The following is a 20,827-nucleotide window of genomic DNA, read 5'->3' on the forward strand; positions in this document are numbered from 1 at the left end:
GTCTTTTGACAATTCTTACATCATATTACTGTTGTATGTGGATGATATGCTTATTGCAGGGTCTGACATTGAGAAGATTAATAATCTGAAGAAGCAATTGTCCAAACAATTTGCAATGAAGGATTTGGGAGCTGCAAAGCAAATCCTTGGTATGAGAATCATTAGAGATAAGGCTAATGGTACATTGAAGCTTTCACAATCAGAGTATGTGAAGAAAGTTCTCAGCAGGTTCAACATGAATGAAGCTAAACCAGTAAGCACACCCTTGGGGAGCCATTTCAAACTAAGCAAAGAACAGTCACCGAAGACAGAAGAAGAAAGGACCATATGAGCAAGGTGCCCTATGCCTCAGCTATTGGTAGTTTGATGTATGTTATGGTGTGTACAAGGCCAGACATTGCACATGCAGTGGGAGTTGTGAGCAGATTCATGAGTAGGCCTGGAAAGCAGCATTGGGAGGCAGTCAAGTGGATTCTAAGATATCTGAAGGGTTCATTAGATACATGTCTTTGCTTCACAGGTGCAAGTTTGAAATTGCAGGGTTATGTAGATGCTGATTTTGCTGGTGATATTGATAGTAGAAAGAGTACTACTGGGTTTGTTTTTACTCTAGGTGGTACAGCTATATCATGGGTTTCAAATCTACAGAAGATTGTTACTTTGTCTACTACAGAAGCTGAGTATGTTGCAGCAACTGAAGCTGGAAAGGAGATGATTTGGCTACATGGTTTCTTAGATGAATTGGGTAAGAAGCAGGAGATGGGCATTCTACACAGTGACAGTCAGAGTGCAATTTTTCTTGCAAAAATTCGGCTTTTCATTCAAAGTCGAAACATATACAAACAAAATACCACTTTATCCGTTATCTTGTTGAGGATAAACTGGTAATGCTTGAGAAGATTTGTGGATCTAAGAACCCTGCAGACATGTTGACTAAGGGTGTCACTATTGAGAAGTTGAAGCTGTGCGCAGCTTCAATTGGTCTTCTAGCTTGAGGACAGGAGGATGAGTTGTAGGGATGAGGGATTGTTTCTTGGAGGATAGCGGTTTGATGTTGGTGATTGGACTAGTCTCCAAGTGGGAGATTTGTTGGGCTTTGTGGAGCCTAGTTTTGTTTGATCCAATTTGACGACCCGACCCGAATAATATTGCATGGCTTTTTAATGGGAGATTTATTGAGGCCTGTTGGGCCGTTTAGCCCATTGTGGAACCACCCTTTATGATTAGGGTTTTTTAGTGTGGTGGGGTTGTCGTGTTATATATATAGAGAGAATATTGTAGCCGCCATGTTGTACTCTGAATTCTTCCCTGATAATAGTGATATCCCTGCAACTCCGTGGACGTAGGCAAATTGCCGAACCACGTAAATACTGTCTTGTGCGTGTGATTATCTTTTCTTTGGCGTGTGTTTTCTTTAATTTTGTTTCTCACGGGTTGGGAATTCGGTTTAATTCCCTACAATAAAAAGTATTCTAAATTTGAAAATAATTTCAAAAATATTATATTTTAATAAATATCTTTTTAAAAAAATTGATGTACTCTTGTTTTTTTTTTCTTTTTCAAAAATTGTTGGTGAAGTGAAGATTTTGAGCGAGGTAAATGGGTGTGAATGGGAGTGGTGTAAGTAAGAAAAACCCATATCATAGGTATTAGTACACTGGAAAAGCAATCACAAACTTTCAACAAAGGAAAGTCGGAATTCACCTTATGACTAGAAGCAACAAAATTCTATCTATGGTGTATATTTTATTTTCTACTTAAAAAATAAAATCTATATATATATATATATGCTTTATAGCTAACATAAACTTGGATTAACTCCAAATATAAGTTTACGATTTACAAATTCAGGAGGAAGAGATCTCGACTCAAACCAAATATGTAAAGATAGAACCAGGAGCATGTTCAGCTTGTTTACATTAAAGCAGTTCAGAGAATTATATTTTTTTGAAAATTTGAACAAGCATGAGAGGTTGAATATTTTTGTAAAAATTTAAAATCTGGGTTAATTTTCATCCTTGGTTAACGTAAGGGATTAATTTAAATATATAAAATAACCTTGAAAATTCTATCTATGAACAATAGGTTTCTATATCGATATATGGTAACATAGTGACTCGTTTACTTTTTTTTTTTTTTTATTCAGGAATCTAAAATTGGACCACACATCTCAAATTCTAAAACTATGATTTCATTATAAAACAAATAGGTTAACTCATAATTTTAGAATTTTGAAACGTCAATCTAAAGAATAATAATATAATATTTGAAATATAAACTCTCTATTTAATTTCAAACCGAGAAATGTAGTCGTGATGTATAAATAACAATTAGATTTTTTTTATAAAACATATATTTTCAAATAATAGCAATAACATTTTATAATTTTCAAATTTAAAATTTTATTTCTTTACAAATTTGGAATGGCATGACCCAGTAGAGAGTTTTCCGGTATGCCTTGTTTGTTGCCTTAGTTGTGCATAAATTTCACTAAGTATGAAAAACTAGTCATTTTCAAGAGTACTATGTATTCAGCTTCCATGGCAAGATGCCAGTTGTGCTCTCTCATAGCTTGTTGGAATGTTTGTGGTTCAACAGGTGAAGTTGTAATTAAGGCTTTCTTCTTGACAATTCCGGCCTTTGATATGGTAATATCATGGGATGGCAGTTGGAGGGTAGAAGAGCGGAAGAATGGTTGGATGTGGAAATATCAATAAAGGGGACTTGAATCAAAAATTTAATGGAGGCATTGGATAGATATGGAGAATCTGGTGATAAGGGGCACACACTAGTAGTGGAATTGGAAATTTGGTTCGTTGTAGCATGTAATCTACAAAGAGCAAGAAATACTTTGCACCGGTTATGGAATATGTGGGGACAGGACCCCATAAATCAGTGTGAACGAGGGCAAGAGTATATTGGGCTCGAGATGTAGATAGTGGGAATGATGACTTGTGACTTTTAGCATTTTGATAAGCATGGTAAATGTGATTTTTATTAAGAGAATAAGAAATTTTACAAAAAGAAAGAATTTGTTTCAATATAGGTACAGTCGGGTGACCAAGCCATTGGTGCCATGTGACAATCATTTGGGGTCCTGGCAGTGAGAGCTAAGTAGCTGGATGAAGTAGAAGTTAAGGAGGAACCAGCGCTAGATTTGGGGAATCTATATAAGCCACGCTAAAGGAATCCCTTGAAGAAGAATCACCTTTGTAATCTTGTCCTTAATAACAAAGAAATGAGGGTGAAACTCACAGAATTAATTGTTGTCAATGCAAAAATGAAAGACACTTATAAGATTTGTTGTAAGATAAGGAACATGAAACATATTTTGTAATTGGAAAGATTTGTGAATAGTGTGAAAATTTAGAACAAACATGAGAGATGGATAGCTGCTTACCATTTCCAACCGTGACCTTGTCATTGCCTTGATAAGGAATGTTGTTTGAAAGATTTTCAGAAGTTTGGGAGTGATGATGGGTTGCACCTGTGTCAAGAAACCATGAGTTGTTGCAGCTTGAGGAAGGTGAAGCCATCACTGCTTGAATGTTGTTGTTGGCGGGTTGTATTAGACGAAGGTTTGAAAGGGTTTGTAGTTAAAGAATCTAGTCCTTGAAAGTTGATATCAAATCTGTGACAACATGATACCATTATGTGACCAAATTTGCCTCAAAGTTGGCATTAAGGTCTGTTACCAGTGTGGTTTGTGCGAGGGTCTTGGCCACGACCACCAGTGCGTCCTTGGCGCTGAGAGTTATTCTGTTTGTGAAAGGAAGAGTTATGTCTTCCATTTTGATGGTTTCTTGGACGACCTTGAGTTGCTATATGTGTAGAAATAACTTTGTCTTCTACCATTGATGTTTGAAGATTGAGTTTTTGTTCATGAGTGAGTAGGATGCTATGCATTGAGTAAATATTTACATCATCTTCACAAGCTGCAAGAGAAGCCACTATAGGGTTGTAGTCAGCTCTAAGACCACTAAGAAGTTGCAAGACTTGATCTCTTTCTGCTACCAACTCTATAATGGCAACAAGATTATTAGGTTAAAGATATATTCCATCATGGAGAGGAAGCCTTTCTGAGTAGTCTGAAATGCTAGTCGAAGCTGCATTATTTGTGCCTTGGATGAGGTGGAAAAAAATTTCTCTAGGGTAGTCCATGCTACATGAGATGTCTGGTCCTAGATTATTTGTCCCATAATATCTGAGGTAAAGGAAGAATAGATCCAACTTAGAATCATGCGATCAAAGCATCACCAGTTGATGAAATTTTGATTGATTCCTCCGGTTGTGGTTGTCTTGGGAGGACAGATTTTGAATCCTTCAATGTATTCTTCAAATCCATTTGCATAGATTACATTCTCCATTTGAGTATGCCAAAGGATGTAATTGTTCCTATCCAGCTTAATAGGAAGAGGATGGTTCAACATGTGCATTGACTGCGCCGTGCTAGGTGACTGGAAAGATTATATCTGGAGTACTGTTTTGTGGATTCAAGTTCTGTGTTGAAAAGGCCCTGTGATTGGTGGTTGTTCTTTGGAGAGAAGAATGGTTGCAATCAAATTAGTTAGAGGAAATGCCGGGAAGTTGTGGATGAAGAAGAGAAGCTGAGCACTAATACCATGAAAGAGTTTCAGCTATCAAGAAAAGCAACCACTGCTTCTGTTATCTAGAGAGTTTTATATTCATTACACAGGTTTGTTTCTAACTAAAGTAACAACTAACAGATGATGGCAACTAATCTAAGTTAATAATAAGGTGTTTATTCTATTAAGAGTGCTGAAGATCAATTGTTGTATCATGATGAACTTTGATGTGCTAAAGTTGAAACAAGTTTGTACATTTTAACAAAGAGAGGGAGGGAGCAAATCAATTTTTGAATTCTTGAATAAGTTCCTGCATGATTTATTTTTCATCCTAGCTAAGTTTTTTGTCAATCAATTGGTACAGTTAATATGGTTTATGATCTCCATCTGCTTCAACAATCTGGATATTAATTTATTAAAATAGGCCTACATGCTTGTACTCTTATTATCTCCCTTCATGTAAGGTAACACTAGAAATGAAAAAAAAAAAAAAGAAAGAAAGAAGAAATGTGCTTGTAAATAGCACAAACATGGATCCACTGCTTTGTGAAAATTGAGGATGACTCTTAAGTCTTGACAAAGGAAAAAAGGGAGAATAAAAGAACTTCTTACAAGAAAGCTCCATTTATTTGTACTGACCAATGCTTATGATTAGCTTATTACATATTAGTATATCACTACGATGATAAGATAATACTTGATTAGAGGTAGTTCGATAATATTCAGTAAGGATGCTGTCTGATGTAGTTGTTTGGTGGATAGTAGTTGCATATGATGAACCACCATCCATTGTTGTACTGAGCCCTAGCATACCCAAGACTCACTGAGTTACAGCAAACAACTTGAGTATAGTGCCTGCATTCCCCACCAACGCATGAGTTGGAGTTATAATAATAATTAATTAGGCTTTTTTGCCACCCACAAGTTCACTTTCGCAGTGCCTGTAAATGAATTAACCACTGCCCTTGGCAAAGTTCTCCCCAGAAGACCCATTCGAATGCCTGAGATTGCAGTCCCTGATCCATTTGTTGGCATAGTTCTGAGCATAGGAGGCTATGGTGTTGTTCCATGTCATAGACCGAACGCCAAATTGTGCCTAAGTAGTATTGTGAGCATTGAGGTAGTCCTGTTGTGAGTTTTGGGCATAGGATGTGATGTCCCACATCGGATAGGGGAGAAAGCTCTTGGCGTTATATATGTAGAGACTCCTCTTAACCAAGTAAACGCATTTTAAAGTCGTGAGGGCCCCCTTGGGCCTAAAGAGGACAATATTTACATGGTTGGGTGCAGGTCGTTACAAATGGTATCAGAGTCGATCCCCGACCCCGGTGTGGGAGTTTGTTTGGTTCCATAAGGGGTGTTTGTCTATTTAACCCAGCAATCCCATGGGACACAACGAGAACGTTGTGTCTGCATGGGGAGTGTTTGTGATGTCCCACATCGGATAAGGGAGAATATTCCTAGCTCTATATATGTAGAGTCTCCTCTTAACCAAGTAGACGCGTTTTAAAGTCGTGAGGGTCCCCTTGGGCCCAAAGCGGATAATATCTATACGGTTGGGAGCGGGTCGTTACAAATTGTGATGTCCCACATCGAATAGGGGAGAATGTTCCTAGCTCTATATATGTAGAGTCTCCTCTTAACCAAGTAGACGCGTTTTAAAGTCGTGAGAACCCCCTTGGGCCTAAAGCGGACAATATCTACACGGTTGGGAGCAAGTCGTTACAAATGGTATTAGAGCCCATCCCCGACCCCAGTGTGGGGGTTTATTTGGCTCCGTAAGGGATGTTTGTCTGTTTGACCCCACAATCCCATGGGACACAACCAGGACATTGTGTCTGCATGGGGGGTGTTTGTGATGTCCCACATCGGATAGAGGAAAAAGTTTCTAGCGCTATATATGTAGAGGTTCCTCTTAACCAAGTAGACGCGTTTTAAAGCCGTAAGGGCCCCCTTGGGACCAAAGCGGACAATATCTATATGGTTGGGTGCGGGTCGTTACATAAGAGGTGTGAACCAAGGCTAAGCCCATGAGACAAGCAAGTGCTGATCAAGGGCATCACAATTAAACCAACTCCAAATGGTCAAGGACACAGAAGACTTTGTTGTCACTTGCACATGTAAAAGGACAATAATTGATAAAATAATTGCCACTATGATCAAAATTATTCAACTATAGATTTTCCTCAAAGCTTGAGGTACATGGAGAGATATACAAACCATAGTCCTCCTCAATATCCAAACTAGGGAGAAGCAACTCAAACATATGACGTTCTGTCAAATCAAATTTTGATACCATGTTGAACAACCAATTTTTTTAAAAATTTAACCTTATAAGATTTAGGTTTAATATGCATATCATGTTCTTTAACAAAATTGACTTCCATCATCACCTTGTTCTTAATTAGCATTTGATAAACATTATTTGAAAAAGTTTTAGTATATCTTCTAGGTTTTATCCTAGGCGTCCAAACCAGTTTGATCAAGACTAGTAATAAGTTTCTATTTTCAACATAAAACCAAACTAATTAAAAGGAAACTATATATGATTTTACAATTAATATAAAAATTTAGCAAAACGTGACAGTTTTGCCTTTTTGGTGACATGTCCAATACTGATAGATTGGTTCTTTACTAATTCAATCACCCTTCTAAGAATCAAACACATATTCAAATCAAGGATCTAATCTACATATATCACCAAAAGCTGGCACAAAATTGAGAAGTATATAATACGATTTCATCTGCAACTATAAAACATGTATTTTCACTTAAGTGCATGTCTCTTTAGTGTGTAAAGATCTTATTGAATACGCAAGAATTTAAAATTATGAAACTTCTCTGCCTTAAAAGCCTTTTAATTTATAAAAGCATCTAGCTCCTTAGATTCATAAAAGGCTTGGAAGTTACTTATATTTCTTTAGCCCTAATTAAACATCTTTAATATGTTTAGAAACATAGTATAAAGTATCTTAATATTATTCATTTCAAACACTCAATAAGACCAAGTATTTAGAGGAGTTTCTTAAAAACATTTGATAAAAATCAAATGCTTATAAATTACTTTGTGGATCATCTTGCACAATTCTACTCCATAGTTAGCAATGAAAAATCTAGTTAATTTATGTCATAATTGATTTAACCCTAAGGTCATGTTTGGTACATGGGAATGAGGAATGAGAATGAAAATTTTCTTTTCGTTTTTATTTCTTCTTGAATATGAATAAATTTGGTGATTCCAATTTTTGTGATTGGATGTATATAGGAATGTAAGTTTTTGTTCCATTTCAATGTTAATTAAGTAACAACGAAAATGAGGATTAAAAAAGAAATAGATTGACAGTAATATTCATACTTCTAGTTTAACATAATCTTTTATTTTCATTTTTAAGAAAAGTGTCACACTATACATAGTTTAAAATAATTTTTTATTTTCATTTAAAAAAAACATCTTTGAAAGTTCTTTTTGTTAAATAATAAAAATCTATTTGGGTTTCTTATTTTAAAAAAAAAAATTATTTTCAAAAATTAATATCACAATTTGGTTGTTGTTCTTAAAAAATAATTTTAAAAACAAACTAATAAGTTTAATAATTATTAAAATAGGATTAACAATTTTAATTTTAAATTATTATTATTTATTTTTAATAAAATAAATCAATTATACTTTTCTAATATGTTAATATCCATATTTTTGTAATATTTATAAAAAATATAATTTATAATTTTATTATAATATTATTATTCATATTTTATTTAAAACGATTTATTTTTTAGAATCATTAATCTTGATTTCATTTCCATCATCATTTAAATTATTTAGAAAAAAAAATGAGATTCCAATTTTCATTCCTCATTTTCGTATACCAAACACGGGATAATTGAAATGGGAAATTGATAAAAAATACAACAATTTGCTTTTTTAATATTTCTTGCTTGGTTGAAATTTTGTGACTACTTTTCCAATATTAATTCGTATGGAATTGGATTTCTTCACAAATTTTAACCAATCAAGTTCACAAAATTTCTCCGCAAATTTTGCGGTAGTGGCTTATTTCCTGTCATCAATGTCCGCTGCCATTTGCTTGAACTGTTCTATACAATCAGATCGAAAAATCGGGACCATCACGTGCTTCACATGATAGAGAAGTCCCCCGTAATGTTTTTCATCCATCCTTTCTTTTCGTCTGACACCACATTTAGACCTTTGGTCTTGTGCATATGGGAAAAACGTTTGAATGATATTCGTTTCATATGTACCATGTTCATCTTCCTAGTCTCAAAAGTTTAATATGCATCGAAGTCGTTACTGCTTTAATCGTTTAAGGACATGTTTGGTTTCTGAAAAGTGTTAGAAAAAGAAAAAAAAAATATGAAGAAAAATGGTTTTTTTTTATATTTGATTTTATTATGAAAAATATAAAAGAAAATTAAATATAATTAAAATTATTAAGAAACTTGTATATTATTAAATTATTTAATTTTTATATAGAAGAATTAAATAAGTAAAAAAAGTTTAAAATGATATATAAAAATGATTTATTTAATTTAAATCTATTTTTATTTTTTTCTATTTTTTCTTTTTATTTTCTTTTTCTTGCATTTTCCTTCAAATTTTTCATGAACCAAACATAATCTAAGGATGCCTATGCTACACACATAAGATTAATGATACTAGATATGAAAATTGGAGACAACAAAAATCAAAATCTAGAGCTATGAATTTTTTTTTTTAATTCCAATATTGTTTCTATTAAGAAACGAAAATGTTGTAATAAATAGGAAATGAAGTTAGAAAATAATTAAAAATAAACTTGTAAAAATAATTAGTAGAAAAAATCATGCAAATCTTTCGACTTACACATCCAAATAAGGCATATAATTCATTAACCTAAATTAAGGCATGAATGATGCACAAATGCAATAATAAAAGAAAAAATTTCTAAATGTGCATGTGAAGTCAATTTCTCTAGAATGGTTATGTGCATGCTTGTAAAGCCTGGAAAGTGATTTCATTCATCCAAGGCAAGGACTAAATATGGCAACACCTCGACAACGCGTTTCAGCAAAAGTGAAGATTTCTTAATTAACTTATTTACTATTATTTTGTGTTAAAAAAAGAAGAAAATGAAAAAAATAATTAAACTATTTTATAGGCTAAAAAAATCTCATTGGGTGGAGCAAGAAAAGATAAGATAAGAAGTATGCGAAGGCAAATTAATTCAAATCTAGTTATATATACACTTAAGAGGAGAAGGCCTGGGGGAAGGAGTTGAGTTTTGTTTGTTGGTCTCCTCTTCAAAATTTAATTAAGAACAATTAATTATTAAGAGAGATATAAAACTAAGTATACACAAACCCAGTCTATAGTGGTTCGGCAATCTTGACTTTGTGAATGAATAAGGCAAGGTTTTTTAGACACCTATCCTACTATGACCTCAGTTTATAGTGGGTGCCTATATATATATATTGACTTTATGAATGAATTTAGTAATTAAGATGAGCTTGATTGATTGAAGTTTTGAACCCAAATTGCATTACACAAGTGTAATATTTTATAGTTGTAAAAGTTCAGACCTTGATTCATGAAACTATCTAAAAAGGAGGTGAATAGGTACTCCTTTTTCTCTTTTCTTTTTTTTTGCCTAAAAGTAAAATTTTGATTTGAGAAATTATTTGGGTCCATCGAACATCTTTAACCCCCTCAACATATCTTAAACTTAGGATTGGTTGAAATAGAGTTAGGAAAGCTTTATGCAACTTTGTTGCTCCACTCTTAGTTTGTTCTAGCTTCTCAAATGCCCCAAAAGGTTCTCATGACCACCCTTAATTATTCATCAAAATAGTTGCAAACATCAAGGACTAAGGGGAAAATATGAGAAAGTCAAGCATGTGTAGGTTAGCATAGAGTTAGCTAGTTAGAGAATGCATTTAATTTTAAAATCAAGCCTAAGATGTTATTTTTCCCTCTTATCATGCAAGGTATGTCATTAATCATTATTTTTAATTTTATGCACCACATATAACACACTTTGCTATTAAGGCATTCCTTATTTGTGGTATCCAATCTCTAAAGTTCTCCTAGTTTGATTTATTTTTAAGTTGATGGACTAATTTAATTTAGGCTGGGACTATTTGGATGAGGAATTATAATTTGTAATGCAAATATTGAGGGGTTGCAAAATTTTTATGTCTAGAATTTTGTGAAAAAAATTTTGAAGGGGGATATGGTTTAACATATTTTATCTATATTAGCAATCCCATAATGCATTTTATAGCATCTAATATCTCTTCCATATTAAACCTAATATCAAGCTCCAGTTCAAATTCTAGTGGAGTGTGATTTTTTTGTACAAAGGTAAGTTTGCTCACAAGAATTTTTTATGCATTAATTTGAAGCACAATTCATATTTTTTAATGTATGAAAAATCAACTTTCTAAGTGAAGATTGTTGGAGAGTATGATATATATTATGAACTCAAATCTTATAAGCTTAAGTTTTTATGAAGATTAGTTATTCAACATTGTATCAAAGTCTTGTTGAGTGTGAGGTTAAGTATTCAAATCTCACCACCATATGTTTATTTCTCCAATTTATTAATCCCATGTGTAAGCCTATATGGGAGGGAGGATGTTGAAGAGCATAATATACATTGTGAAACCAAATCCTAAATTTTAGGATTGAGCTTTGGAACCATCTCAACCAAAACTAATTTGTGTCTAGTGTTGAGGGTAAGTTAAAGACTTTTATGGCATTTGACCACTATCCTTTGGGTGACCCATCCTTAGAGCTCTTCTTGGCTTAAGGTAGGCATTGTTGCATCCTAACAATCCTTCCCCCAATATACTTGTGTGACTCTAACCCATGACCTTAGGTTAAGCTTTGACCATCTCATCTAAAAACCAATTTGTATCCGATGATGATAGGTTAATCCTTTTATGACATTCTACCACGGTCATTTTGGGGATCTATTCTCGAGCTTAAGAGTGACATTGTTGCATCCCAACAATGTTACCCCAAATATGATGATTTTGTTGCTAGAACCAACGACTTTGACTCTAATGCTAATCCTTGGACCTGGGCTTTTGACCAACTCAACTAAAAACTAATTGGTTCTAGTGAGGGTCGAATAAGTCTTATATCACGTTCAGCTACCATCATCAAGGTGATTTATCTTTGGGCTCAAAATGACATTGTTGCATCCCAACAATTCCTAAAAGGTTAAGCTTATAGGATTTGAATTCATAGTGTATATCATGCTCTCCAATAAAGAAATGACAAAAAAAAAAAGAAAAAAATATTAGCATTAGCTTGGATTGTTATGCAAATTTTTGTTGCATAATATGATTTTTAAGTTACCAAATAGTTATGTTGATTTATTATTATAATAAAATCATCGAGCCTTCAAAAGTTTGGGAAAATAACCACCCCTTTTGTATTATTTTTAACTATTCAAAATATTTATATTTTTAGACATGGATTTTTCTTTTCTAAATTATGGGAAATTTCATATTAATTTGATTCTCTTAGTTTTGACAAGGCTTGTAAAAATTTTGATAATGATTAAAGGTTCTTTTGTGGAGAATAAAGTTCTCCCTGTTCATATTTTGAAATCCCTAAATCTCATTCAAGATACAAAAGCCAATCATTTTAGCAATACATGTACATTAAAGGATTCATTGAGTCTGAAGGTGTTTGTCTTGAAAGAGTTCAAGGTTGAAAAATAGCTAGGTCAAGGAGACCTGCAACTCTGCAACTTTGTCGAGTTGACGAAAGGGTTGAAACTGTAGAGCATGACTGCAAAAGGATCTTAGGGGTTGTTTTTTTTGATAAATTTCTATAAGTGACATTTTACTATAGTGGATTTTCCTTACAACCTCAGCATTATGATTTTTTTTTGTACCTAAACTATGTTTGATTCCTAAAAAATTTAAGAGAAAAATGTGAGAGGCAAAAGTAGGGATGAAAAGTTAAAGAAAAAAAGAAGAGAATTAAAAATAATAATAATTTAAAATTATTATATTACTTTTTTTGACGTCACTTCAAAACTCATTTTTACTTATTTTAATCCATGTGTATAAAAGTTAAGTAATTTAAAAATATATAAATTTGTAATTAATTTTAATTATATATATGTTTTTTTCATATTTTACATGGTAAAATCAAATATCAAAAATGTATTTTTCCCTTGATATTTTTTTCCTTAGGGCTTTCCTGAACTCAACAAAGCCTACAAAGATTGGGTGTTCTTTTTGTATTTATTTTAATTAGGATCACCTTGATCACCCAAGTGGATAATTTTAAAATTTGAGAACATCACAATGTACCCACTTTCTTCTTTGTAATTCCATAATATTGAAAACCATTTTTTTCTGACTACTTAATCTATCATTTACAATGACTGAGTCATGTTTCCACGAGATCATGCCCATTAATTGCTAATTTCATAAGATTATCTTCACTTAAATCAGAATTTCAACAAAACCTAGATTAAGAGTTGGGAGGTTCAAAAGGTTCTTAAGAAGAACAATATAACAAGTTCTTTTTGTACAAATATATATGTTGCTTGAGACCAACACATGCCCATCATAGATGATTTGTCCATCTCTCCTAACTAGATTGAGGCCAATTAATCCAGCCAAGCTTGAAATTTCCTTTTTCAATCAATATCCCAGGACTGATTTCAAAGCCCTTTTAGAACCCAATATGTCTTCAAGTTAGCCACACTTTTTAAAAGCTTCTTTTAAGTTTGTTGCAATTGTTATGTTATTCTTCCACTAACAACAGCTTGATATCTAAACTCTGAACTTCGATGTTCTGTAGCTGCAACAAGTTGGCGCATTTTTAATAGAAAGAAAATCAACAAGTTCCTGCATGATTTATTTTTCATCCTAGCAATGTTTTTTATCAGTCAATTGGTACTGTTAATATGGTTTATGATCTCCATCTGCTTCAACAATCTGGATAAGTTGCATAATATATTCATGCAAATAAGGAGATTTTTCACTCCATGCATGAGTTTTGTTTGTACTGACCAATACTTGTGATCAGCTTATTACAGATTACTACGATGATAGGATAATACTTGCTTAGAGGTAGTTCGATAATCTTCAATAAGGACGCTGTCCGACATAGTTGCCTGGTGGATCGTAGTTGCATGTGATGAACCACCCTCCATTGTTGCATTGAACCCTAGCGCACCCAAGGCGCACTGAGTTGCGCCAAACAACTTGAGTATAGTGCCCGCATTTCCCACCAACGCATGAGTTGGAGTTGTAGTCATAATTAGGCTTCTCCCCCACCCACAGGTTCACCGCGTCGGTGCCTGTCAATGAACCGCTGCCCCAGGCAATGTTCTCCCCATAAGGCCCATTAGAATGCACGAGATTGCAGTCCCCGATCCGCTGGTTGGCATAGTTCTGAGCATAGGAGGCTACGGTGTTGTTCCATGTCATAGACCCAACACCAACTTGTGCCCGAGCAGTATTGTGAGCATTGAGGTAGTCCTGCTGTGAGTTTTGAGCACAGGAGGTGTGAACCAAGGCTAAGCCAACGAGACAAATAAAAACTAGTGAAATCTTACACAACCCCATTTTCAGTTGTCAAGTTTAATGTAATTGATATGATGTGGAATGAGGATTGCTTAGCTGGGTATTTATAGGGAAAAGGAGTTGAAATTAGGGTGATCAAGAGCATCACAAACAACCATTATTATCTAGCAACTCCTAGTGGTCAAAATATCCTCCTGGACATAGAAGACTTTGTGGTCACTTGCACATGTAGAAGGACAATAATTGATACAACAATTGACACTACGATCAAAATGACTTCCATCCTCACCTTGTTCCTTACATGTGATATACATTGTTTGAAAAAGTTTCATGATTTCTTCTAGGGTTCAGCCCAAGCGTTAGTCTTTCTTTTAGGTTATGTTTGGTTCTAGAAAATACTAAAGAAAGAAAAAAAAAATACAAAAGAAAATGATTTTTTTTTATATTTGGTTGTCCTATGAAAAATATAAAAGAAAATAAAATATAATTAAAATTAATTAAAAACTTATGTATTTTTAAATTATTTAATCTTTATATTCATGAGTTAAAATAAATAAAATGAATTTGAAGTAACAAAAAAAAATAATTTATCAACTTTTAATCTATTTTTTATTTTCCTTTTACTTTTCCTTTGTATTTTCTCTCTTGCATTTTCCCTCAAATTTTATGGGAACCAAATATAGTCTGTTTGGTTGAAATTTTGTGACTACTTTTCCAATATTAGTTCCTATGGAATGGGAGGAGTTTCTTCGCAAATTTTAACCAATCAAGTTCACTAACATACAACTCTAATATTATGCAAATGTTATATATTTTGACAGTGTCTTACTTCCCGTCATCAATGTCGGCTGTTTTGCTTTAACTGTTCTATACATGATTCACATAATAGAGGAAGTCCCATGTAATGTTTTCCATCCTTTCTTTCTTTTCCTCTGACACCCCATTTAGACCTTTAGTTTTGTGAATAAGATGCAAATGTTATATATTTTGACAGTGTCTCACTTCCTGTCATCAATGTCCGTTACCATTTGCTTCAACTGGTCCATACAATCATGTCGAAATTGGGACCTTCACATGATTTACATGATAAAGGAAATCCAGTGTAATGTTTTCCATCCTTTCTTTCTTTTCCTCTGACACCACATTCAGACCTGATTTTGTGCATACAGGAATAATGTTTGAATTATATTTCTTTCATATGTACTATGTTCATATTCCTAGTATCAGAAGTTTAATATGCATGGAAGTCATTACTGCTCGAATAATTTAAGGGTGCCTCTGGTACACACATATATCTGAATGTATCTCAGAGTCGATGACATAATTTATGGGGGTTAATGGCGATGAAAAGGAAAATTAGATCAACAGAACTCCCAAAATATTATGAGTTAGATTTCTAGACCCATTTAAGAAAGTCTAGCATTATTCCTAGAATTGATAGAAGATTATGGTCCAGATTTCGTTTAGGAAAATCTAACATTCCGAACATGCTCTAATAATTATCAAAACATTTTTACAATAGTGTAAGGCAGTAAAAAATTGACATTAATTAATAGATTACAATATTAATAAATCTTTTGGGGTCATCTATAGCTTTGCAGCATATATGTTTTGATATGCGAGAATGAAGTTAGAAAATAATTAAAAATAAACTTGTAAAAATAATTAATAGAAAAACTCATGCAAATCTTTTGAGTTACGCATCTTCATAAGGCATATCTTTCATGAACCTAAATTAAGGCATGGATGATGGGCCGATGCAATAACAAAAGAAAAAAATTCCTGAATGTGTGGGGTCAATTTATCTAGAATGGTTACATGTATGAATGTACAACCTAGAAAGTGATTTCATTTATCAAGGGCAAGGACTAAATATAGCAACACTCCGATAACGTGTTTCACCAACTGTGAAGACTTCTTAATTAACTTATTTACTTGAGAAGTAGATTTTTTATTATTATTATTTTGTGTTAGAAAAAGAGGAAAATGAAAAAAAAATATTACACTATTTTATGTGTTAAATAAATCTCATTGGGTGGGGCAGGAAAAGACTAGGCAATACCTATGTGAAGATAAGTTAATTCAAACCTCATTATACGCCCAAGAGGAGGAGGGGAGAGGAATTGAGTTTTGGGTGTTGATCTTTTTTTCGAAATTTAATTAAGAACAATTTATTATCAAGAGAAATACAAAACTAAGCATATACAAACTCAGTTTATGATGGTTCAACAATCTGCCTAAGCCCACTCTCGTCAAGCTCCTAATGGGTGAGAGCTCCACTAATCTTTAAGGCTTTAACCTCAAGCTTTTAATGAATGCACTTGGATATTAAAATTCCAATGAACCTTTTACACATCACTCAAGTGATTTACTTGAAACACTTCTCACCAGATGGGTAAAATAAAGCAATATGAGTTGTGAAAAAACGCCGGTGAAATAAAGAGGTTGTAACATCCAACGCAGTTGCTTCAAAGTTATTACGGTGTGTTCTGAAGTGTTGTTGATTATCAACATACAACACCAACACCCCCCCCCCCCCCGGGAAGTGCACATTTCGTAGGACAACAGAGAGTTTGGTCTGTAGAAGAAAGAACTGGGCACTTGGAAGATGTTTAATGAAAATGTCTGCAATTTGTTCTGCTGAAGGAATGTATTGAATGACTAGATCGTTTTGAAGAACTTTATCCCTTATGAAGTGGGGTCAAGCTCTATATGCTTAAACCGGGCGTGAAACACAGAGTGGCTGCTAAAGATTTATAATCCTCATGAAAAGAAACCGGACTCATGAACAACCAGTGGCTTCATCATTGGTTATCTAAAAAAATTTAAAGGGTATAGATTTTATTGTCTTGGCCATAGTGCAATAATTGTTGAAACTAGAAATGCTAGGTTCATAGAAAATGGCTACGTTAGGAGTGTGGAACCATGTAAAGTGGAAATCAAAGAAGTTAGGGTGCAAGTTTCTTTACCTATAACTTCTTCTTGGGTTGTTGTTCGTATAGTTGTTGAACAGTTTGACAACTAACAAGAACAACAAATAAATGATCAAATTCCCAATAATGAAATTATTGCAAATGAACTTGTAGTGGATGAACCACATGAAGTAGCATTAAGAAGGTCTCAAAGGCAAAAGAGATCTACTATTTCTAATGATCATGTGGTTTATCTACCAGATTCAGATTTGACTTAGGAATTGATAAGGATCCAGTTTCGTTTTCACTAGCCATAGAAGGTGTTAATTCTATTAACTTGTTAGAAGTCATAAAGAAGAGTAGTTAAAATACATGGATCATAATGGAGTTTGGGATCTCATTGAATTGTCTAATGGTTGTAAGAGGGTCAGTTGCAAATGGGCCTTTAAGACCAAATGTGACTCAAATGGCAATATTGAACGATATAAGGCTAAACTTGTTACCAAAGGGTTTTACTCAAGGGCAGTGTTGACTACAAAGAGACCTTTTCTCCTATTTCAAAAAAAAAAAAAAAACTCTTTTAGAATTAACATGATGATGGTAGCTCATTATGACTTAAGAGTTATACCAAATGGATGTAAAAACCAATTTTTTTTCTAATGGGAATTTAGAGGAAGAAGTTTGCATGGATCAACTTAAGGGTTTTTCTATTGAAAGAAAAGAACACACGGTGTGTAAACTTAAGAAGCCGATACATAGACCTAAACAAGCTTCTCAATAATAGTATCTTAAGTTCAATGATATCATCACTTCTTTTGGATTTAAATAAAACATCGTTGATCTGTGTATATATTTGAAGGTCAATGGGAGCAAGTTTATATTTCTAATTTTGTATATTGATGGTATCTTGCTTGCTACTAATGATTTTGGCTTATGACATAAGATCAAAAAGTTTCTCGATCTCTAAGAACCTTGAAATGAAATATATGGGTGAGGCTTCCTATGTGATATGAATTGAAGTATTTCATGATAAATCACAAGGATTCTTAGGTTTGTCTCGAAAAATATCTATTAATAAAGTTCTAGATAATAACTTAATCTTGAATTCATTAAATTCAAGATGCAATATTGTCAACATAGCAACTCTCAATCACTTAAAAAATTATCTACATAGCAACTATATATACAATTAAGATGAGGTCACTGATCATGTAAGATACCACAATTACTCCTCCATACAACTATATATATAGTGCTAAGAAATTGTCCCACACTTTGTAAGATCTCACAATCGCCCTTATACAAACATGACATTTTTATCACGCATAAAAATATTGTGTGAAGGTTAGTATCAAAAACTTTGAAACTTCTCTCCTTAACAAATATAAAATCCTTCAATCACCCCATCAAATCTTAGAATTATGGGACTACTCAAAACTCTTATTCAAACTCCCTATATTAGAATGGACCATTTTCTCCGATTTATATACTGTTGATTCTAGACCCACAATCCTCATAAATTTAAACACACTTACGTGATTAAGAGAAATCCACTATGTAAGAAATATTAGGAAATTCCGTGTCTCACAACTACTTTATTATTATAAAAACTATAAAGACTAAGTTTATAGTATCAATGTTGTAATGTATGCCTAGTTTTATCGGTATTGCTTGAAAAGTAACATAAAAGTTGGAACTATAGCATGTTACATGTTCCTTGAAACGATTAAAATGGAGTCTTTTAACTCAGTGTGAATCCAAGTCCACTGTGATTTGCTTTTAATTGTTGTATACAATCATATAAAAATCGGGACCATCAGTACATGTCCCATGTAATATTTTCCATCATTTCTTTACCTCTGACACCACGCACACACGTGTGTGTGTGTGTATAGACGTCAATACATGTTTTGTACATATATAGACGTCAATACATGTTTTATGCCTTTGATAATGTATGTCCATATTCTTAGCTGTATTGAAATGTCAGAGGTCCAGTATTAATGATCATCATATTGCTCTGTCTTTAGGTGTTTAATATGCATGGAAGACATTACTCCTATAAAAGTTTAAGGTAGCCTTCGCAACACACATAAGAATGATAATAGAAATGAAGATTGAGGTCAATAGAAATCAAAATCTAGACCTATAAATTTATTTATTCTAATAAATAGGAAATGAAGTGAATTTCTTATTTCTATTCCTATTTTAACATTAATTATCAAAAGATTTTTATAATAGTTTAAGGCAGAAAAAAAAATATTTTTGGGTCATCTATCACGTGGCTGCATTTGTGCTTTGACAAGAGAGAACAAAGTAGTAAATAATTAAAAATGATAAAATAAACTTGTAAAAAAAAATAATAACAATAATAGAAAAACTCATATGAAAATCTTTTGAGTTTCATGTCTACATAAGGCATATGGTTCATGAACCTAAATTATGGCATGAAGGTTGCTCACATGCTATTAACAAAAGAAAAAGCATTTTGAGTGTGTGAGGTCAATTTCTATAGAATGGTTGCATGCATGCATGTATAACCTTGAAAGTGATTTCACTTATCCAAGGACCATATATAGCAACTCCCCCACAAGGTACGCGAACTAAATTTGTGCATGCATGTGTTCCATAAGTGTGAAGAATTTTCTTAATTTGTACCTTTTCCTAGAGGCCAAGTATTGACCGGATCGCGCGTAATCTTGAAGCTAGTAGCAAAGGGCTTGTTTTGTAACTATTTTCAAAAACAATTCTACAAAATAAATTTTGAAAATTGTTCTCTAATTTTAATAAAAGAAAAGTATGTTTGAAGATTTAAAATGTGTTTAACTTGTATTTAATATTTTTAAATATGTTTTTAAAATAATTTTTATATCTAGTGTTTTATTTTTAATCATTCTACACGTTTATATAATTATTTCTTAAAACAATCCTTAGAAAACAAGTGAAAACAACATAAAATAATTAAAAATTATTCTTTAAAAACACTCTATTTTTTATTCTTAAGAACATAAAATAGAAAACATATTTTAGTTGTTAAACATGTTTTTTGTATTTTTTGTTTTGAAAATCAGAAAACTATTCTAAAAAATAATTCTCAAACAAACTCTAAATGTTTAAAAATTTTATGAAAATGGTATGTAAGAAACAATTCCAAAACACTTAGGCCTATCTAGGTATTATTATGTTAAAATAGTTTTGCATTTAACAAATTTTGGATTGAAATTAGTCTTTTAAGAATTTGTTTTGAATTTGAGATATTTCTAAATATTTTGTTTTTTTACAAAGTCATGGATCTTTGCATTATACATCTTTTTAGAGAATAGATCAAGAAAATTATTTCTCATATTTGAGTTATTCATTAGAATTTTATTGCTACAAATACCTTTTAATAATACTTGAAAACACTTACCTTTGAAACGGTTGTTAAACACAACCTTAACCTTTTTTTTTTCTTTTTTTTCTTTTTTTGTCTATGAATTAAGATGGCATGTTTATGTAATGAGAAAGCTACATGTACCATCATTTTTATCATCATTTTCATATTTTATTCAAATTGAAAGTATAATGAAACTTGTTTGGGAAAAAAAATTATGTTTATTTTATTTTCAGCTTCAATTTCCTCTTTAATCATCATTTACCACATATATTAGTTTTGATAATGAATTTAAATGAAATAAATAAATAAGATAAATTAGAGATGACAATGGAGCATATCCGAATAGGTAGTTCCCATCCTAGCTCTATCTCATTTATATAAACATCTTCTAATTTGTAATA

General features: G+C 32.7%; 1 protein-coding gene across 1 annotated transcript; it reads right to left on the bottom strand.

Annotated features, from left to right (window-relative positions):
- Positions 1–13,517: 13,517 nt before the first annotated feature.
- On the bottom strand, positions 13,518–14,180 carry LOC117911729 (basic form of pathogenesis-related protein 1-like). The gene has a single exon (XM_034826131.1). It carries the CDS (start codon positions 14,178–14,180, stop codon positions 13,698–13,700), a length of 483 nt encoding a protein of 160 aa, XP_034682022.1. The 3' UTR covers positions 13,518–13,697.
- Between the last annotated feature and the right edge of the window lie 6,647 nt (positions 14,181–20,827).

The sequence above is a fragment of the Vitis riparia genome, chromosome 3, assembly GCF_004353265.1.
Source record: "Vitis riparia cultivar Riparia Gloire de Montpellier isolate 1030 chromosome 3, EGFV_Vit.rip_1.0, whole genome shotgun sequence".
In the NCBI taxonomy this organism is placed as follows: Eukaryota; Viridiplantae; Streptophyta; class Magnoliopsida; order Vitales; family Vitaceae; genus Vitis; species Vitis riparia.